This window comes from Panthera tigris, chromosome B2, assembly GCF_018350195.1.
Source record: "Panthera tigris isolate Pti1 chromosome B2, P.tigris_Pti1_mat1.1, whole genome shotgun sequence".
NCBI lineage: Eukaryota > Metazoa > Chordata > Mammalia > Carnivora > Felidae > Panthera > Panthera tigris.
Window position 1 is genome coordinate 25,229,955 of NC_056664.1, and position 22,347 is coordinate 25,252,301.

Here is a 22,347-nt window from a genome sequence, read left to right on the forward strand (position 1 = left end):
ACAGGTTATCAGACAGTTAATTTGGGGAGACTTCTAGGAAATTTAAAGCCAAAAAAAATTACTCAAATCCCATTTGTCTACCAGTTATCCAGATGGCGAGAAGATTAGGTAATACTTACCAAGGCAAGCGTGTAAATAAAAATGGTAGCCCACATTTCGATCGTAACAATTGAATGAGCAATTAAAGGGGAGATCAAAATGTTCTCTGACTTGGTGTTTGGGGATTTGCTAATGGCATGGAATTTTAGGGAACCCTCAGGCAAGAGGCTGCCCATTTTTAACTTGTGAGTTGTGCAGAGATTATGTAAAATAATAGGAACCCCTGTGGTCAACAAAACCACTTCCTCTTCAAAGTGGAGAAAGCCTGGTGAACATGGCAACAAGTGATCCTTAAAAACCACGTGCTGTGCCAGAGGATATAGCCTCTGCTCTAAAAGCCAGTGTTACCAACTCCTTTGTCCCACTGTCCCCACAGCTGGAATGTGCTGCAACATTCCGTCTCACTACCCTGTGGAACCTGGGGTGCTTCAGGCCAGCTGGAGGAGCACTGAGCCTTGGAACCAGGCAGACCTCGGGGGGTCAGTGTGTGCACGCGTGTGCATATACATGCATGCACGTGTGTCTTTTGTGGGAGTGGTGGGGTCGGACGGCTGGGAGCAGGCAGAAAGCAGGTAGATGGCCTCCCAGTGACAGATGTCTAGTGATAGCTGCTAAGCGGTTGCCCCCCGGACTGCTGGCAAGTGTCCACGTGGACAGGAACACAGAGTGAGGCCAAGGGGCCCAGCCCCGTCAGCTGGCCACTCTAGCAAAGTACATGCCTGGTGCTACGAAGTGGGGGTTCCAGACAGAGCAGGATGACCTCACTCAGTCTCAGAGACTGTTTCTGTTGAGGTTGGGAGGGTGAACGTGCTAATAGCAAGAAGCTGCTTTCCAGAGTCAGGTACAAGGTCAGGGTGGAACTGGCAGGGGCCACCCTCGTGATGAGTCCATGAATGTGTGGCCTCCGTGGGCTCCTTTGTCATCAAGATAGGACCCAGAAGGACAGAAGCAGACTCTGGGGAGAAGGTTGACAGGACTCCCGGGACAGACTGCTACGACAGAGGTGCCAATAAAATTCCAGTTAGAAGCAGGTGCCGCATAAACCCTCTGTTGCTTCTGCCTACTTCTCTCCTCCAGTTGTTTTCCAACATCACAGTTTTTTTAGTGTGATTTGCAAAAATGCCTGCCAAATTAATTCCCCCTGTAGCATTATGTTTTGAATTCCCTGGGTGCCTTATACTTTCTGTGGCCTCATAATTGCTTACATGGATAAATTAGTAAAAGGAGCTGGAGAAAGAGAATATAAAGAGGGAGAATGTGGAAAAAATCAACCCAGGTACACTCAAGGCTACAGAATCTTTTTAGGTGAATTCCAAGCATTCATCTGTTTAGAACGTGAGCTGAAGGATGTTTTCAATTTATCACAACTGTTAAGTATTCCGGGGTTGCTTATTTAAAAGGCTAGCTCTAAAGACATTTTAGTTACTGACTTCATTCTGCTTGGCAAAAACCTAAAGCAGTGTTAGAATTTGTACAGTGCATTGCCCTGATCAGTATCTTTTTTAACTTTCAGAAGAAGGCAACAGTCACCATTAGCCCCATGAAATAAATCTAGAGAATGTTGGTGCCTGGTAAGGCCTTGGTGTCATTCCATAACCCCCACTCCATTCTGTAGATACAGAGAAACTGAGGTCTGGAGGGTGATGTGACTTTCCCAAGGTCACAAAGCTAGTATATAAACACAGGGTTCCTGATGTATTTCCTCTATAATTTTTCTGTAACAGAAGAATTATGGCTCTTAGGTGGATACCATTTTGGAAAACATTAGAGACACAAAGTTCTGAGTTTATTTGACAGATAATTAAGTGGAAAGGCCATGTAATTATGAAAGAATTATATTCTACAAAGAGATTTATATGAAGAGTTTATTTGTCTCAGGAAAACTTTGGGGTTTAACCATCCTAAAAGCCAATTTTTATTTGATTTCATGATACTCATCCCTTCTCACTTAATTACTAAGTTTAACTTAAATCATGATTTAAAGTTTTGTTTAAAAAGAGCTCATTTATATTCACTTGCTATCCCCTGAATTGAACTGACTTAATTTTATATATATACATACATATATGTACCTATGTACACACATGTGTATGCATACATACATATACACATGTGCATATGTATATACATGTGTGTACATATGTATATATGTGTGTGTATAAATATATATCAGAACTAAAGTTTTAAAAAAATCCAAGTGAAAGCTTGTTTACAGGAACCAAGCTTATATTATTATAAGAGCTTTGGACCAGAAACTTAAGATATTCTCCCAATTTGTAACTCATTCAATTCTAGACTTTGATTTTATTTTTTTTAATTTTGAGAACCTTTTCAGGATTTTATGTGATAACTTGGTGATAATCTGAAGTACCAACAGCTACAATTACCTCTAAATCAGAAGTACCCTTAGTACAGTCTGAGATTTTTTTTTTTTCACATACACATTCAGGGAAACTTGACTTCTACAAAGCCTTTCATGACCCTTGTGTCCTTCCCTCTACATTGGATGGCCTACCTGCTGTAAGCTTTTACCTGTAAGGTGTCTGTTAAATGACATGTTTTTCTCTGCTCGCAGGTTGATCATGCCCCGTATACATTTATTCCATGAATGATGTAATGTTGTACTTGACGGTGTGAAGACATACCTCTCCACGTGTATCGCCCTAAAATTAATACTTGAAGATAAAATTAATAAGAGTATTAGCTGTTAATCTTAGTAACCTCTGTCCTATATTTCCTTTATGAATAAATATTCTAGGACAGTAATTTAAAGAGTATAGACATGCTTTTAATGTAGGGAATTGCCAAGTTGGCATCTCATCAGAGCTGGTGTTAAATGTATTAGGAAGAAGACAGCCTAGATAGTATACTTGTCTGTGTCAGGTTCTCCAATTGGGTAGAAGAAATATGTGGTTTTATCTTTAAATGTGAAAGAAAAATACTGACTTCGTAGTATTAGGAAAGGATCACAGTATTGAGTTTTAATTACTGATTCTACTGAGTGACTACACAGGTTACAAAGACCAACGTGCGAAAACAGGTCAATGAATGTAAATCAGATGGGCTTATGACTTAGCCAAATAACAGAGAAAGCAGGAATGAAGGCAAAGATAGGAAAGTGTATCAGAAACAACACATGACTGTTAAATCATAGAGTCTTGTGGTCTGAAAAGCATGTGGTGAATTGGGGTTGCTGGAGAAGCAGATAGGGTTCTCCTTGTCTGAATTGCACACAGACACACAGCTTTGAAGAACAACCACCTCATAGTATCAATTAGGCAAACACAGAAAATTTATCCGCCTGTGATGACATGGTAATATCAGTTGTGACGCTGTTGGGAAAATAAGGTTTATGAAAATAAATTTTCCATATACCTCTTTAAGAGTTAACACTTTAGGGGCACCTGGGTGGCTCAGTCAGTTGAGCATCTGACTTCGGCTCATGAGTTTGGGCTCTGTGCTGACAGCTCAGAGCCTGGAGCCTGCTTCAGATTCTGTGTCTCCCTCTCTCTCTCTCTGCCCCTCCCCTGCTCAAGCTCTGTCTCTCTCTCTCTCAAAAATAAATAAACATTACAAAAATTTTTTTAAAGAGTCAACACTTCATTGTAGCTATTTGGTGGGCATCTTTCTTTTAAAAGTTTTTTTTAATGTTTATTTATTTTTGGGACAAAGAACACGAGTTGGGGAGGGGCAGAGAGACAGAGAGGGAGACACAGAATCTGAAACAGGCTCTAGGCTCTGAGCTGTCAGCACAGAGCCCGACACAGGGCTTGAACTCATGGACCGCGAGATCGTGACGTGAGCCAAAGTCGGACACTTAACCGACTGAGCCACCCAGGCGCTCCTGTAGGCATCTTTCTAAAATAGATTTTCCTGGTTTTGAAGCAATGTGGTAAACAGCATGACATGCAGAAAATTACACTGATCTAGAGGTCTAAAGATCAAGTTCAAGGTCTGACCCTACCACTGATGTTACCCTTTTCCCCCAGGAGGGCATGGCAGGGGCTCAGCCCATGTGCTTGCCCTGAGGAGCTGGATTAAGTGCAAATGAGAGACACCCCCCTCAGACTCTGCGGTTTATTTTTGTAACTTTGCCTTTTCTTGGTGGGTGATGAGAGGGTTTGCGTCATGGCACTAGGCACATCTGTGTTATGGTGGGATGAGCCTTCACTGCACCTTGATCAAGGTTGGAACATCTGTGTTTTCCCATGTTGGCTGCTGTCCTGCTGTCTTTCCCAAGCCGGTGTGCACCCTCTGCCCCTTGGCCTGGGGCTGTCTAGACCACGGTTGTCTGAACGGGAGCCTCAGAGTTCTTTGAGGAAAGTCTGTGTTTCAGTGGATGTCCTCTGAAAGCTGCAGGTGATTGAGTCAAAGACCCTTTTCACTTGACTACTGATTCTTGGCTTTTTGTGGAATAATTGAGGCCACAGGGTGAGTGACCTATAGAACGGTGGTTCTGTCATGTTCCAAGTACATGCTGGAAAATGATGCTGCTCACCTTGTTCTGATGTTGGACCAGCCTTGTGTCAGGTGCCCTCAGCCCACAAGTAGGAAGTTAGTGTAGGTCATATCTAGGACCTGGAGATAGAAACCACTATGCACACATCTGAGGGTGATGCTCTCTGCACCACTGATGTAGTCTGGCAGGAAGGGAATTTTTGAGGGTGAAACTCGTATTTTTCACTGAAAGTGGGGGCAATGCAATACAGCAGAAGAAACACCAAGATCTATCAGTGTACAAGTGCCCAGAGTATGATTGGAAGGATTCGCCCCCACCAGGCAGGTGTATTTGCCCCTGGAGGGGAGGACGACGGGAGGGCGGAGGCCTTCTCGAGGGCACCAGGATTGGGGGAAGGGTTCCAGGAGGGCTGGAATGCTTTAATTTTTTAAGTAGAGAATGGATTTATCTGTGATTTGCTTAATGCAAAATGAATTTCGTAGCCCAAGCCTTTGATCCAGTCTCCCCAGCTGTAGTTCGGTGGATGGTGGCCTGCCTATGACTGCCAGGAGGCCATCAGGAGAGCCAGACAGGGCGCTGCCTGTGTCATTCAGGCAGGCACTCGGCAGGTGCCCCGCACCCCCCTCATCATCCATGTGCAGCTCCACCCTCGCCTGTCCCAAATTCTGAAGTGCCCAGCCCCCATCCCATCTTCAGCTACTCAGCATCAGATATTTGATGCTTCTGCAGTGAAATGTTTGTGCATTCATGAGGAGCTGTGCCTGAGACTCAGAATGCTCGTATCCATTAGGTCTGGTTCTGCCTCTGGTGAGGTCAGGCCAGTTCAGGCTTCATTGCCAAGTGAATTAAATCAGTAAGGTTTTTGGATTTCAGAACCTTTGGGATTCTGAAATTGTGACTGAGGAATCAGGGACCTTCTAACCATCCTGATGTAGCTCGGAGAAGGCCTCAGAACAATCCATCATTTGCCTTGGGGCGAAAGGCCCATCAGACCTGTGATCTTCAGCAGAGGGAGGAGATGTCTGCCTGACAGGGTCCTCCATCCGCCCTTACTGTGCTCTTTGCTCACTTCCTTTGCAGGGTTTAAGACCAGAGCAGGTCGAGTGGAGACTTCAGATTTGCCTACATCCTTCTTGCAGAAGCCCTGGGGTTCATTGAACCACCTGGCTTGGAGCGATCCCAACCTCTCTAGTCATGGGTTCAAATTCACCTCTGTCACTTACCAGCTGTGCAAGCTGGACCATGTGCCTGTACTTTCTTTGCCTCAGTGTCCCCATCTGTAAAAGAGGAATAATAATAATAATAACAATAATAATAATAATACCTCATACTGAGCTTGAAAGAATTAAATGCTTGCAGCTTTTGAAACTTCCTGCTCTGCTCCTGGGGGTTGAGGCAAGCCATTTGCTCCGTGGACACTTCCTTCTTCCGGAGGCACGGCCTCCTCCAGCAGCCATCTGCAAAGCTATCTCCCAGAGAAGCCACTGTGGCTTTTCTGCCAGGTTACCTTTCGTGGTAGCAGAAGTCACTCTCACGGCCACTTTCTCACCATATCTACACAGGAGGGGACACCAGGCAGACGTGGCCGCCCACTGCCTGCTGTGATCTTTTATTTTTGTTGAAAATGATCAATTTCTCTAAGGTTCAGCTGCATTCCTTCCAGGTCCTGGGCTGTCAGCCGGCTTTTTAATTTGCATGGTGTTATTACATTATGTACTTGTCAGGAGAGATTTCATTAAATTCCCATAACGTGGCCACACTACATGTTATCCAAACTAAAAAGCCATCTCTGGGCTTTCTCAGAGGCCGATGGGCCAACAAGTTCTTTATGACTTTGCAGTAAATTTAAATATGTGGAGGGCATCACAAAACTTCATTATTCCATGCATGTGCGCATCGGGCTTGTGGATTTCTGGAACACCTGAGGAAGCATCACTAGAACGGTACCTCCTGAGCTGCTGTCACCTAAACACCATCTGGGCATGTGGAGTATGTTTCCTTGCCGCAGCCACTGAGGTTAAGGATGTGGGCTCCTGAGTCAGACTGCCTGGATTCTGATCAAGCTCTGCCACTTAACTAAAGGTCTGGACTTTCTGTGCCTGATTGTCCTTATCTGTGAAATGGGGGTAGTATTACTCTACCCCATCACAAGCTTGACAGAGCTTAGTATGTGGGAAACATGCAGAAGGGTGCCTGGTGGTCATAAATCTAGCCCTAGGGAAGGTGATTTGCAGTGCCATTTGCCATTGGCAGCAGGGTTGGGTGGCTAATGGGAGCCGGCCCATGTTCTCATGCTCAAGTCTCCCCAGAGAGCACTGCTTCTTCACTGCAGGTCCTTCTGGTCAGACGGCCGCCACTCATGAGATTCCAGGGCGCTCAGGAGCCTCTGCTGCCTGGGTCCTGCCACTCTCCCTCTCCTCTCTCTTCTCACCTCACCCCCAACATTCCGTTTTACCAGCTTGCAGCCCCACCCCTCACCAGACACATGCTGTTTCACATCCTGCACCTCTTCTTGGGGTCCTGTCCCCACACCCTTCCCACAGCCATGCTGTAGTACCTGCCCGTCTCCCTAAGGAGCCCAAGCACAGTGCTGCCCAACAGTCTTCCCTGCACCTCCTTTCTACAAGTGCTCACTCTTCTTGGCCCCAGTTGTGTCCCATACTGCACAGGCTTCTCTCCAAATCACTTATAAATCGTGTGTGTGTGTGTGTGTGTGTGTGTGTGTGTGTGTGTGTGTGTGTTTACTTATTTACTTTGTCCATCTACCTGTTTATTTACAGAGATCTCCTTGTACAGGACTCTGACGTTGTGGTCAGGGATACATCCATTTGGGATGATCAACACATGTTAGAAAAAAATACTTTGGTGACTGAATGGGTGTTTGAGCTCCAGAACAGGCCCACACCCACCTCTTAAATGCAAAGATCATGCCATGCATTTGCAAAGGTACTGTCCTTGAAGCCTCTTCCACAAGCTTTGCAAGTCTCAAAGATTCTCCAGGAAGAATCTTCCTCATTGTCATTTCTCTTAAAGGGTATTTAATTATTCTTAGCCATTTTTAGTTACCCAAAGTCTGTTGTCCTCAGGCACAATTTGGGTGAGACAAAACAAGTGATAGAGGGTGACGGGGGCAGCCAGCCGGGTGGGGCAGCATCCCTGAGACCCATGAGCCTCTGCATCGCCAGACTGCACATGACTCCTTCCCCATGGGACTGTGGTCTCTGGGGAAAAAACCTCTTCTCCTGAAGGGCAAGGGCTCTGTGGGTCCTGGTAAGAGGTGAGCAGCTGTCCTCACTGGAGTTTAATGCCTAGACTGATGGGATTTCAGTAACAAAAATGTTGGCTTTTTATGTGTAATGCAGGGCTTTACCTTGAAGACAAAATGGCATCAAATAGACATCACTTTGTATTTTCCCAGAACTGTCACCTGCCTCCCATTCAGGGATCAAAACTGTTCACAGTAAGCATCTCCCTACAGTTCTCCACAACTAGCCCTACCCTGTTGGCAAAGCTTTAGGGTAAATCGAGGCCAAGGACCTCAGCGTGCTGGGGACATGCAAACCTTGTGTTCTGGTGGATGACGCTCCTTGCTTGTTTACTGGCCCTGTGCCTGTAGCCCTGGGCACCTGGGGATCGGCCTCGGGGTAGAGGTGAGCTGTGCTCCTCCCCACTGCTGCCTCCTGTGCTCTGGGCCCTATTCCTCTCTCATCATGCTTGTTTATGGTCTTGATTTTCAAATTCCACTCCCTGCTGTAGAGTTCCATAAACATTGGATATAAATTATTTTCAATTATTTTAAAAGAACTCTAAGCTTTCTCATGTTGTATACCATATTTTACACTTCAGAGACCACCTGCAAAACCACCATGTTGTCAGAGTAATACATTAGCTGGTGTCCTGGGATGCCTTTTAACAAGATTCTCCCAAAGTGGCGAAGCATATTTGGACCACCTGCAAACGTGCCCATGTGAGAAAGGCGGCAGCTGTGTGCTGGTGTTGGCGATGGGGCCTGTGCGCTGCCCCCCACCCTGAACGGCACACCATGGTCCACGCAGCCCCCTGGTCCCACGCTGAGGCCACAGCCATGCGGAGCCGAAGAGGCCCTGCACTGTCGCTGTGCCCAGTAGTCAAGTGCCATGACAGGTGTCCCGCCACGTTGGGGGCTGTCGTGTGGGGCATCCGGAAATGGGGGTGCTTCTTGGTTGGCCTGAGGCTCTCTATCCAGCCTCCCCAGCATTGTTTATAGAAGCACCTTGATCAACACACAGGTCCCCACCATCACCCGCCGTGGGGCCGGCCACTCAGAATGGCCTGTGCAAGGAGTGCTCTCTACCCAAATCAGGACCTAAAATCTACAGTCAGGAGCAGCTTAACCCACTTCTCAGAGCTCAATAACTTGATCAGACAGATTAGAGGACGCAGAAAATGAGCTTGATTTAATAGTTGTGTTTGGGATCCTACATGAAGAAATGGAAGATTTACAATCCAGCTTCTGGATTACTTTAATTAGAGGCTCTCCAGAGCTAGTATGGCCAGCATGGAGCAGTTACAATAGTAACGTCTCAGCAGCACTCGCCATGACTCCTTGATACTGTGTAACTGAAGTAAAGTATGGTGATAGCCGGAGCCCTGGCCTGATTTCTAGCTTTTGCTTTTCTTCCAATTAGGGGGGCCACCTCCCCTATAATAAAGGTCTAAGGGAACATAGGGAACCCCTGTTCCTGCATGTGCTGTCTGTGGCCGCTTCTGCATATGGCAGAGTTGAGAAATTATCACAGAGACCTCGTCGTGTGCAAAGTCTAGAATATTGACTTTCACCTTGTACAGAAAAAGTGAGCTGACCCTGCTCCAAACAGGCACATGGTTCTGTTTGGCTGACTTGTAAATGTCGTCATAAAAGGAAACTTAGAAAGTGCTTTGATAATAAAACACTAGTGGTTTTTTTTTTATTATTGGGATCCTCACAAGATTTCAGACTAAGAACAAACAAGGAATCTGTTGCTAATAAAACTTGAAAACTGCTGTCTTGCAGCATTATCTCAGAGCAGTGTGGCATGTAGTTAGCAGCAAGATGAAAATAATTCTATAGGCAAGTCCTGTGAAATGTTCGAAAACTGAAAATAACTGTCCAGTTGCTCGTGCTGGGCATTTTTTAAACTTAAAATAATTCTATTAATGTTTGTTTTCATGACAACATATAACAAAAGCAGCCCTTCAACAAACTGCTTAAACATGCTTTAGAAACACATAGTTATTTGGAAGAGTTTACACTGATTTCTTGATATAATTGGTAGGATGTTATTCCTATGTGCCACATTTTAAAAATCGTAAGCTTTATACTTTTTTTAACTTTATTTTTGAGAGAGAGAGAAAGAGAGAGAGACCCTATGAGTGGGTGGGGCAGAGAGAGAGGAAGAGAATCACAAGCAGGCTCCACGCCATCAGCACAGAGCCTGATGCGGGGTTCGAACCTGTGAAACGGTGAGATCGTGACCCAAGCCGAAACCAAGAGTCAGACACTTAACTGACTCAGCCACCCAGGCACCCCAGTTTTATACTTTCTCAAAAAAACAATTAGACACCGTCCACTGCTATGGTTTGGCTCAGGAGAGTCCTGAGCATTCACTGGCCTTCACTGCACGTGGGTAGGAATGAACACCGCCCACCTGTGAAGCTTCCAGGCTCAGGACAGAAGCTGTTCTTCTGGATGCCCTGCAGAGTTGAAGACATTCACCAGTTCCCTTTGTCTCTTTGAAGGATATTCCCCGAGTCCCTCCGGTGGCTGATGGCTACCCAGCAGTTTGAGTCTGCAAAGAAGCTGATCTTGTACTTCACACAGAAGAACTGCATGAACCCTGAGAGTGACATCAAAGGTGTGATGCCCGGTGAGTACTGCTCACATCAACCCTGCAGCCCCACCCAGGTGGGGAGAGGTGCCTCCCATGCTGGACCAGGAGTCATCACTCTCCTACCAAGCAGCTTCCTTAGCTGTTTGTCTGCAGCCAAACTAGGAATGTGGGTGAATTGAAATTCTCTCCACCTTCCTTTGGAGAGAATTGAATTCTCTCCTGATTGAGTCTAACACACTGTGGCACCCCACATAGCCTCTCCAGACCCAGAAGTGAGGCCTGAGCCTAATATGCACCCACCTGTCAAGGAATATTTGGGAGGGGGACAACCTGAGTCTGGAACACAGCCTTGCCTGCCAGCCAGGTTTATATACCAGCAGAGTCCTGGCTGGGGGTAGGACTTGTCTGTACTGTCTCTGTTTTCCCTAGCATGATCTTCATAGATGCCATTGTTGGTTTCTGTCGTGACCTGTTTGTTGGGCATCCGAAGCAGTGGAGAAGTGAAGTATTTTAATATAGAAGTTCAGATCCATAGAATTTGTCTGTGCCAGGAGCATCACCACAAGCTAGATCGGGGCTTTCAGGCTGGGGATCCTATATTAAGTATCACCAGGACATCATTAAAATCCATATTCTTGGGCCCCTCCCTGGTACCCAGAGATTCTATCCAGTAGATTTGGAATAAGCTCTGAGAAGCTGCATTTTTAATAAGCACCAGAAGAAATTCTGAGGTACATGGCACACAGACCTTTTGAAAGTCCTGATAAAACCAGTCCCAAGCTCTGACCCACTGCAACAACCTGACAACCTGGTGTAGACAGAACTGTTGTTATAAATTTCCCAGGAAAATAATCTGCAGGCTCTAAGACAGAACATGCACATCCCCCTCTGCATGATCTGAAATTCTGTCCAACAGATATTTTTGAAACACCTGCTGTGTATCAGGCATCAGGCACTGTTCTAGAACAGAGAAGGAAACAGGCAAAGCCTGGCTTTCGTGGAGCTTACCGGCAAGCAGGGGAAGGCATGCAGTGAACAATTAAGTGTATAATACATCAGGAGGAATGAATGCTGTCAGAAAAATCCAGAGTAGAGAGATAGAGGGTGGTGGTGAGGGGTCACAGTCAGATGCTCAGGGGGAGCCCGGCTCCAAGGTAACAGGTAAGCAGAGACCTAAGTGCAGGAGGAGAATGGACGTCTCCATTCACAACAGGAAAGGAACACAGGAAATCTGAATCACACTGGCTAGGAAGAGCTTCTGGAATCATCTATTCCATGGTTCTTAGGCTTTTCATTAGACTCCTGATTCAGGTCTGGGGTTCATGGTCAATAAAAGTCCCCCAGATGCTGCTGCTTAACCAGGTGGCATCTTTGCCTTGGCCTGTACCTATGACCTGGCAGATGGGGACAGTAAGGCTAGGCAGCCTCCACCTATAGGGCAGGCTTGATCTGCCAGGCACTTCAGCACAGGCAGAAGAGTTCAGGAAGCCTGGAACCCTTGCATTACTGGATTGAGGAAGGACATGAACCAGGTCTGCTTTACATGAAGAGTACTGAGTGCTGGTGCTTTGCAGAGGGACATCTGTGGTCCCTTTTTATCCAGTGGCAATGATAATAAACAGAATAACATTTACATAGTGCTTGTATGTCAGTCACTTTTCCAAATGATTTGCAAATACCAACTTCTATTTAATATAGAATCTAAGTGCTTCACATATATTAACTTCTATTTCTTCACAATAGTCCTCTGAGAGAGGTACTAAAATTATCTGGAATTGCAGATGAGGAAACTGAGGCACAGAGAGGTTAAGCATCTTGCTGAAAGTCAGACTAGTAAGTAATTGAGCTGGGACCTGAACCTGGGAAGTCCAAGAGAGGCAGCTTCACTGTGCTGCTTCTGAGAGATCAGGGGGAGCTGAGAGACAGAGATACTACTGTAACTATGGAGAAGAATGAGAATTGGTTTCATTTCCCCTTTGGGGCCATGTTTGCTCATTTTGGAATGTCCAGCCATCTTCCCAAACTTCTCTGGGCCACATTCATTAGCAGGTTCATGTTCTTAAGTCTTACAGTATAATTTGTTTCTGGCATTTCCCTAATTAAATCACCACAATCCACTTCTTTCCGGTTAAAATATTGTCTGGGAAAAGCTTGTTTTCTCAATACTAATTACACTGATTCATTTTCCTCCTATTTTTGGCAAGTGGTATTCCATCTTTTTGCCTGTCTTTGCTTATGAGTTCTGCTGCTGTCCCAGCAGGAGGCGGGGGGAGAGGTAGCTTGATGCATGTGACTTTCCCCCTCTTGGGAGGGTTATCACTGCGTTCACTCCCAGGGGACACATGTTTCCCCTCTGCCTCTGGAGTTCTGCTCACTCCCAGCTGTCAAATGCATTGAAGCCAGTGCTGGGGGAAGGTAGGTGAAGTCTGCTTCATCTGAATCGGCCACTTCCAACTTTCTTAGGCTGGCTTGTTTTTCTGCTTGGAATCTTTTTCCCATCACCTCATCTCGTCCACCTGCCAATACCTGTCCCTTACTGGGACTCACATTAATGAGTCTTCTTCTCTCTGACCTCACTGCCCCTCCCCTCACATCACCTGCTCAGAAATCCCTCAGCAGTCTCCAGGGGCCTTCCAGCTAGATCCCTAAGACCTTCACTGAAGTTGCTCAGAGACCCTGTGTCACCTCTGCCTGCCTCTCCAAGGCGCTGCAGCCCGCATTAGGCTCTCAGAATACACCGAATGCCTCCCCACTGCAGGGCCGTCCCCACACTGGGTCCTCCTGCTACCCCATCTATACTGTGGTCAGCTCCTCAGGGACGAGGTCAGCCCTCCAGTTAGGTGTTTTCCCCCATCATTCACGTGCAGCTGTAGCTGACCAGTTTCTGTGGCTCCTTGTTGGGGCTGATCACCCTGCCATGGACAAGAGCTGGCATGGCAGCCTGGGTGTGCAAGGCTGGGCTCCCTTGCATCCTGGCACCAGCAGCAGACCTGACACGAAGCAGGCTTGCCCTGAATGTCTACTGAACAATTGAATCGAGGCCTCCCGCAGTCCGGGAGGGGGCAGGGCAGTTTCACATGGGAATCGGCCATGGCTGCTGGACACGTCACCTCTGGGTAGATGAGAGTCTCAGGCCTGGATGCATATGGGGGTTGGGGTGGGGGCAATGCTCATGCCCCTGCCAGCACATCCTTTTGCATTCATGCTAGAAGAAAACCTGACGTTCCAGAATTGTCCATGCCCTTTCCTCTTTTAAAACCATCTTGGTTTATCTTTGAACATGTCAGCTTTCCCCAGCAGAGTTGATAGCTGAATTTAGGTAGATCAGCGGATGTGCCTCCTGAGTGTCATGGTCAGTGTCATTCCTGCAAACATTAGTGTCACAGAAAGCGACCAGGAACTGGCATCTGTCCTCACGTCCTAATTCCCAAGACTTTCAGCATCCTCTCAAGAGTCTGAGTGCTGCTGGCCCCAGCTGTGGCCTGTGGACTGCAGCCCACCGTGAGAAGACATCTTGGAGTCAGACCTGTGCTCAGCCCCTGGCAATAGTAACGGTAACACAGGCAGTCATTGGGCAGTGACTCTGCAGGCATGGGTGACACTCTCCACCAGCATTTGATTCTCACCAGAGTCTTAATGAGGTCAGTCGTCACATCATCCCTGCTTGACATATGGGGATGTGGGGCCCAGAGAAGCTAAGTGTTGGGGAGCATTGCTTCTTGCTGCTGATGTGGCTCCATGTGGAAAGAGCAAGCCCCGTGCAGGGAGTGGGTGTCCTCTGTCCTCATGCATCAGGCCCTCTCTGGGAAGCACCCCCCCGGAGAAGCCCACCTGGCCCAGCATTGCCAGATGGGAGGGTGAGTCCCAGCATGAGGCTTGGAGTCTGCCCTTACTGCCCCCTCTGTCTTGTCCAGATGGACAAGTTCGGAAACTGAGGTGAGAAGAGGGTCTGTGAATTACTCCTCAGAGTCCCCAGGTTAGGTAACTTGCCCAAAGCCACACCACTAGAGAGTGATGACACCAAGGTCAGCCCAGGCAGGCTGACCCCAGCGCCCTGATCCTAACCTGAGTGGTTACAGAAAATTTCTCCTCCGGGCTTCAGGCCAGCTGCAGTCACGTGCACAGAGAGGGAGTTGCAGAGGTCAGCACTGCTGGGTCACTTGTCAAAACTTTGGGTAGATTTTGAAGAGAGAGCTGTGTGAGGTGACTTCGCTAAGGTCCGTATAGTCGCTCTCATCTGCTTGCTTCTGAAGCACTTACCCAAATGGCCAAGTGCCATCATTTCTAAATCCACACCTGAGGACTGAGGGGCTGTGTGGGGGAGACAATGGGCGCCTTCTCTACTTCTGAGCTTGGGCCTGGGCCTCAGAGCCACTGCCTTGGAGCTTGTAGTGCATGCCATTGACAATGGCTGTGATGGGGGTGGGGGACTGCTATGCTGCTCTTCCTCTTCCTCCTCCTCCTCCCACTGCTCCTCCTTCTCCTGCCGTTCCTTCTCCCCCTGCCGTTCCTCCTCCCCCTGCTCTTCCTTCTACTCCTCCTCCTCCTCCTGCTCCTCCTCCTCCCCCTGCTCCTCCTCCTCCCACTGCTCCTCCTTCTCCTGCCATTCCTTCTCCCCCTGCCGTTCCTCCTCCCCCTGCTCTTCCTTCTACTCCTCCTCCTCCTCCTGCTCCTCCTCCTCCCCCTGCTCCTCCTCCTCCCCCTGCTCCTCCTTCTCCTCCTCCTGCTGTTCCTCCTCCTCCTGCTCCTCCCCCTCCTGCTGCTGCTCCTCCTTCTCCTGCCATTCCTCCTCCCCCTGCTCTTCCTCCTCCTGCTCCTCCTCCTCCTGCTCCTCCTCCTCCTCCCCCCTGCTCCTCCTGTTCCTCCTCCTCCTGCTATTCCTCCTCCTCCTGCTCCTCCCCCTCCTGCTGCTGCTCCTCCTTCTCCTGCCATTCCTCCTCCCCCTGCTCTTCCTCCTGCTGTTCCTCCTCCTCCTGCTCCTCCTCCTCCTCCCCCCTGCTCCTCCTGTTCCTCCTCCTCCTGCTGTTCCTCCTCCTCCTGCTCCTCCCCCTCCTGCTGCTGCTCCTCCTTCTCCTGCCATTCCTCCTCCCCCTGCTCTTCCTCCTGCTGTTCCTCCTCCTCCTGCTCCTCCTCCTCCTCCCCCCTGCTCCTCCTGTTCCTCCTCCTCCTGCTGTTCCTCCTCCTCCTGCTCCTCCCCTTCCTGCTGCTGCTCCTCCTTCTCCTGCCATTCCTCCTCCCCCTGCTCTTCCTCCTCCTCCCCCTGCTCCTCCTGCTCCTCCTTCTCCTGTTCCTCCTCCTGCTGTTCCTCCTCCTCCTGCTGCTGCTCCTCCTCCTGCTCCTCCTCTTCCTGCTGCTGCTCCTCCTGCTGTTCCTCCTCCCCCTGCTCCTCCTCCTCCTTCTGCTGCTCCAACTCCTGCTCCTCCCCCTCCTCCTGCTGCTCCTCCCCCTCCTGCTATTGCTGTTTCTTCTCCCGCTACATCTGCTTCTCCTCTTCCTGCTCTTCCTCCTCCCACTGCTCCTCCTGCTCCTCCTCCTGCTGCTCCAACTCCTGCTCCTCCCCCTCCTGTTATTACTGTTTCTTCTCCTGCTACATCTGCTTCTCCTGCTTCTGCTCCTCCTGATTCTGCTCCTCCTCCTCCCGTTCCTCCTCCCCTCTTCCTTCCCCTACTTCTCTTGTCTTCTCTTTTCTATACCTGATGCTTTCCCAGTTTCACCCGTAATGCATTAACAGTGCACACAAGCATCAAAGCACAGCCAGTTAATCTCACACCCCCATCCAAACAAACACAGATTCTCGTCTGTGTGTGCTGTCCCTGCATCTCTGAGCCTGGGCTTCGGTGCACTACCACCGTCTTCTCCCTGTGCTGTCCTCAAGAAGCACGGTTTGGCCCCTCGCCTGGATCTCTTACATACGTAGAGGTCATGTCTCCTTCTGCGTGTCTGCAAGGACACCTCTCCCTTCTACAGCTGTTTGGGGGGGAGCCAGGACAGTCCTGGTCAGCCAGAGCGCTGGACTAGGAAGGCTGCCTGCCCACCAAGGGCCACGTGGGGCTTCATCTGCTTCCTTCATTTGGGCCTTGTAGGGGCATTGTCCCTCTTAATAGCTGAGAAACTGAGGCACAGAGCAGCTTTCCCAAGGAAGCTCAGCAAAGAGAATCAAAAGTGGGATTCTGCCAGGTCTCTCAGACTCCTTGCTGTATCCCAGGTTAGGTTGTGACCAAACATGCAGAGGAGAAGGGGCAGGGAAATACAGAGTGGAGTGGGAGCTGCTGGCTTGTCAAAACTAAATAAGCCCCACTTGGTTTTGTTTTGAAATTATTCTTTCTTTTTTTTAATGTTTATTTTTGAGACAGAGAGAAACAGGGTGAGTGGGGGAGGGGCAGAGAGAGAGGGAGACACAGAATCTGAAGCAGGCTCCAGGCTCTGAGTTGTCAGCATAGAGCCTGATGTGGGGCTTGAACCCACGATCCATGAGATCATGACCTGAGCCGAAGTCAGACACTTAACCAGCTGAGCCACCCAGGCCCCCCATTTTGAAATTTTTCTAATGGCTGTGAATCCAGAGGGTCAGAGAGCTTGGGAGGAGAGACAGGGAGAGGAAATGCTTTTATCAGTCATTTCCTTGGTGCTCAGAGTCTGATCAACTTGCACTTCCCCTTCTTACTCTCATATAGCCACGTTCAGGGACTTTAGGACATCCCTGATTTCTGTCTGATGACTAGAGAGACAGAAAGGCCTCCTGTATTCAGTTACCTTAGGGTGTCTCAAAAGTCATCTGATGTTTCTCACAACGCAGAGATGGGGGATTTTTGTCCCAGAGAAACAGACCTAGTGCTGAGGAAGCTTTATGTTGTTATTCATAGGCTGGTAAGGTATGTAACAGAGACAACATGTCAATAGCTCCAGACAGGTTAATCTAATTCCATTTAGAATAATGCAGTTACCCCTGTAGACTACAGTCAGTTATTTAGACCTTGGGCTCTACAGTTTAATCCTATAAAAAAGAAAAATTAAGTCACAATTGAAATTGCTGCAGTTTCTTTAAACATCTATTTCATATACAATAATGTATTAGCAGTTAGGTTTGGACCACATTACAAAAAGAGATTTTAACTTCTGTAAACATGCTAATAGACATTTAAATTTTCTTCTTGGATGATTTCCATGGTGAGCAAGTGTGGCTATTATAGTTGATTCCTGATGAGTTTTATAACCATGAAGATACTAAGATCATTGGATCCCGCATTATCTGTTAACTGTAACATTGCCATGCTCTTTAAAAGTTTTTTAGTGTTTTAGCCATGGGGAAAGGATGTTTGTAAATCAGATTAGTCTATTTTTGCAGAGGGGAAAATAAAGGTTCCGAAGAGCTTGGGAGTCGAGGGGGATCCGTGGACAGACACCCAAAGTGCTAGCTGTTTTGGCTTTTGCACACACCTCAGGCTTTGCACCTAAAAGTGGGAAGGAAGAAAGGTCTGGGAACTCAAGTGGCATGGCATCTCTTTGACATCGAAAAGGTTTTTCCTTCTCCCTTCAATGCCCCAGCTGGTGACATTGATCCAAAAAATGTTTTGTTTAAGTAACTCCTAAAGCCTTATGGTTAAGCAACATATTTCCCTTCAAACTGGAATCAAGGAGGTGGAAGAGGCCCTAGGAAGTGCCAGAGAGCACACCAGTAGCAGTCCCCATGCACGTGGCTGCTGCAAGGTCTGTCCCGAGGTAATTCTGTTTCCTCCAAGCACAGAAGCCCTGCCCTCATTAGATGGGGCCTTCCCACCCATACTACTTGGCTTTGTGTTTTTGTTTCTTTCAGTAAACGTATTTTGCAATAATTTTAGGTTTACAGAAAGGTTACAAAATTAGTACAGAATTTCTGAATATAGTCTCCCCATTGTTAACATAATACCATAGGACCTTTGTCACAGTTGAGAAACTGCCATTGCTAGAGTAGTGTTAACCAAACCCCAGCCTTCATCTGGATGTCGCCAGTGTCTCCATTAATGACTTCCTGTTCCGGGATCCCATCCAGGATCACACTTTGTTGTCATCTCCCCAGCCTCCTCTGGTCTGGGCCTCGTTTCTCATGGCCTTGACAGTCTTGAGGAGCACGGGCCACGCAACCAATGGGTTAGGTCTCCTTTTTCTTGTTGAGCTCCTGAGTAGAGAGAATTACTCCCTGAGGATCTGCTGGGCTAGGAGAGCACAGAGGGGCCTTGGGGGCTGAATGTATGGCATTTCTGCTCGCAGACACAAGGGCAGATCCTGAAGGCTGGGACATTTCTGTGTTTTGACCCTCCCTGTTAAACTGCCAGGTTGACACCTGGGCTTCAGCAAATGTCAATGTGGCATTGGGGCACTAGTGGACTCTGTTCAGAATGGCTTTCAGAGCTAATCTGAGCCTCATGAGGAGTTCTGTCTAATAACTTTGTAGTTGGTCATATCACTCTGAGGCAGAACACTTTCTTGCTCAGCCCCCAAAGGCCTTTGACTGTTAACTAAAATGTACATATACACATATGTGCGTACACACATACATGCACTTCTGTGCATACATGCTCATGCATGTGTTTATTTCTCTTTCCAAAGAGATGCACACCCTTAGGGGCCGCATCAGAAGGAGCAGCTACAGCCACAGCCACTGTACTTCCCACCTGTGAAGTTAGGGAGCATATGAGCACATGCTTCTCCTGGTCTCTGAACAGTGGGTGAGGTGGACAGATCAGACTCCACACAGAAAAGAACTGCTTGTTTTAATACAACCTGAACCTGATTAGTGCCTCTGTAACCCAAAATTAGTCCCTCTGTAACCCATTTGGGTTTGTTTGTTTTTTTTTTACATGTTTTAAAATGTTTATTTTGAGAGAGACAGAGCATGAGAGCATGAGCAGAGGAGGGGCAGAGAGAGAGAAGGAGAGAGAGAATCCCAAGCAGGCTCTGTGCTCTCAGTGCAGAGCCCGATGTGGAGCTCGATCCCAGTAACCATGAGATCATGACCTAAGCCTAAATCAGGAGTCAGACACTTAACCGACTGAGTCACCCAGGCACCCCTGTCATTAAGTTTGGTACTCAGGCAAAGTGGAGTGAGTCTACACTCATTGTTTATTTGTATGTACTCTGCCTCACTCACAAGAAAGGCTTTGCAGTGAAAAGGTACACTTAGGGTGTGCCTCGGCTCCCTTCAGGCCCCATGGGGAAATTTGAACGGCAAAGTCAGTGTTTCTGTGAATGCGTTTTCTATCCTGAGAGCCAGACCCTATCCTCTGGCTTAAAGGAAAAAAAAAATTGCCCCTTTTCATGATGCCCCAATTCAGGAACGCCTAGGAGGCTGCCTATCCAGGGTCTTGCCGACGGGTCACAGGTTCTCTTTGTCTGCAGAGCTGGAGAAGGAACTCTCCCGGAGGCCCAAGAAGGTCTGCATCGTGAAAGTGGTGGGAACCCGGAACCTGTGGAAGAACATCGTGGTCCTGTGTGTGAACTCGTGAGTCACAAGAGGGACACGAGCAGGGTGGAGGTCAGGGAGAGGCTGGAGAAGAGAGTGTCTGGAGGGGAGGCCGGCAGGGCCCTCCTTCTCCCACAGCTGCATCTTGAATTAGAGCCACAACTCGGGGGTCTCTGGTCAGCCCAGGGCTTCGCACTTGGCCACAGGGCCCTGGATAAGTCTGATAAGCCCCAGGGTCGCTGTGTAGACCAAGAAGGTCTTTCCCATCTTCACTCACAGCTCAATAACCCTGCCCTTCTCTGACCACACAGAGTGGCCCTCACTCAGGGTCACAGGTCACCTCAGGTGAGGGAGGATGTTAACTCTCATTTGATGTTAGAGACTATTGGAGGGCAGGGGGCAGGGTTTGCAGTCAATTTTGAAAGGCATCAGGACTCCTGTCCTGGAAAGAGAGAGACCCAGAGTCAGGGCTCTGTTCCTACCATTCCCCATGGCTATTTCTATCAAAGCCACTCCACTTCATCAGTTCTCGATGTTGGGGCTCCTCCTGTCACCTTTGTCCTACAGACAAGGACATGGAGGCCCTAGCCACTCCGTTGGTCAGGGCCGAGCCCTCAGGCTTCAGCCTCCCTGCCCAGAGTCGGCTCCAGACATGGCCACCGTGCTGCTGTCCAGTCTCAGGCAGATGCCGGCTAGGCTAACGGGACCATTACAAATGGAATGCCTTTTCCAACTTTAGTTTGAAAAAAAAACACAAATTGTAACATAGAGGAGATGCCAAGTTTCTATTTTAATGCTTCTTATTTGGGGAAAGGGGGATCAATCTCTTTGACCTTGTTATCTTAAAATTACCTGTTATGATCCGAAGACTTCCTTCTTACCAGAACAAAAAGATGATTTCTCTGAGACCTCTGTAGGCCAAGAGACAGAGAAAGTCATCTGGGATCCCCAGAGATTAACCGAATCTCCCCAGTTGCAAGATTATAAAGCGACTGCCCCAGCAGGTCCTTTGCTGAGTACGTCCCAAGTGGAAATGAGTTCATTTGGCAGACAGCAGCTTCCCCTGTGGGGGCAAGGCTCTGCCGCAGTTGACCTTGATGCATCCTCACAGTTTGATGAAAGCACTTTGATTTCCCCAAAGCACGGAAGTGGGGGTTGGGAGAGAAGGACATTTGTCACTCTGGGGTGGGTGCCGAGCACTGATGTAACAGATGCGCTCCTGCAGCACTGCCCATGCCCTGAACATGCACTTGCAGCCTCCCAGGTGCATGAGTGCATTCGTACCCCCATCTCCCCAAGTGGACATCTGTCTGCAGCGGGTGGGACACACATTTCCCAGCAGGTTTATACGAGCCTCCCAGCCTCTGGAGGCGTTAGAGAGGCTTGACCCAGGGCAAAGGGAGGGAAACGATGATAAATTAAGAACTGAAACAAAGTCTCTAAAACCAGGTGTGTCTTCATTTGGCCTGACTTCCTGCTGGCTTCCCCAGGGTGTGTTTGTCAATAGCAGCAGGAATGGGTTAAGCAGGTAGTTCTCTGGGTGGATCCCCAAGTTTCCAGAACCCTGAGCACTGAAAGCAGAGTCAGAGGTTCAGATAGGCAGTATGTCTAGTAACCTTCTGCAAGCTGCTTACCCTCTTTAAGCCTTTTTTCCCATCTGTAAAATGGGTCTGACAGCAGCTCTTATGGTGCTGACATGGGATTAAGTGAGTTAACGAATGGGAGCGCTTTGTCTTACATGTTGGATCCATTTGATGGTGTTTGAACAGAATGTCTCACCGCTTTCATGTTCACACTCTCTGCTAAAGTGATGGTGAGGAGAGTGATCAGGCACCCCCGTGAGAGGGCTGCTGCTGTCCTTTCTCTGAAGTCTCTTTGCATTGCACCCCATCAGACATGCGGTCGTGGTAACAGCATGTTCTCTGTGATGTGTTGAGCTGCATGTCTGTTTCCTGGTCACTGAGCCCTCCTGTCCTTGTACGCCTGCACACCGCCCCTCGGCGTGTGCGTCTCCCACAGGCTGACGGGGTACGGGATCCACCACTGCTTTGCAAGGAGCATGATGGGCCACGAGGTGAAGGTGCCGCTCCTCGAGAACTTCTATGCCGACTACTACACGGTGGCCAGCATCGCCCTGGCGTCCTGCCTGGCTATGTGCGTGGTGGTCAGGTTCCTGGGGCGCAGGGGAGGGCTGCTGCTCTTCATGATCCTCACCGCCCTGGCCTCGCTCCTGCAGCTTGGGCTGCTCAACTGTGAGTGGGGGTTGGGGGTGCGGATGGGCCACGAGGGCAGAGCCTGGGGGAGGGGAGCTGGCCTGTGACCAAAGGGTGTTCAGCAGAGCTGGGGGAGACTTTAGGAAGTTTTCTGTGACCCAAGCTATTATTCCAAAGCCAACAGCTTGAGGGAAGTACCTTGGGAAGGACAGGTTTTAACTGGAATATCCATGGTGACTGTCCCTGAGTGCACTGTGCCTTTCCCCCTCCTGCCCCAGCCCAGCCCCC

At 48.6% G+C, this 22,347-nt stretch overlaps 1 protein-coding gene across 4 annotated transcripts in view; it reads left to right on the forward strand.

Moving 5' to 3' along the window:
* SLC22A23 (solute carrier family 22 member 23) overlaps nt 1-22,347 on the forward strand; it is a 181,903-nt gene that overhangs the window by 140,800 nt on the left and 18,756 nt on the right. For all 4 annotated transcript variants that reach the window (XR_006217521.1, XM_042985839.1, XM_042985844.1 and 1 more), the window contains 3 exons: nt 10,316-10,443; nt 19,783-19,885; nt 21,866-22,098. Coding sequence is in view for 3 of the 4 variants with exons in the window: in XM_042985839.1 (XP_042841773.1) it covers nt 10,316-10,443; nt 19,783-19,885; nt 21,866-22,098 (464 nt within the window). In the remaining variant the exon portion in view is untranslated. The remainder of the gene's footprint in view (nt 1-10,315; nt 10,444-19,782; nt 19,886-21,865; nt 22,099-22,347) is intronic.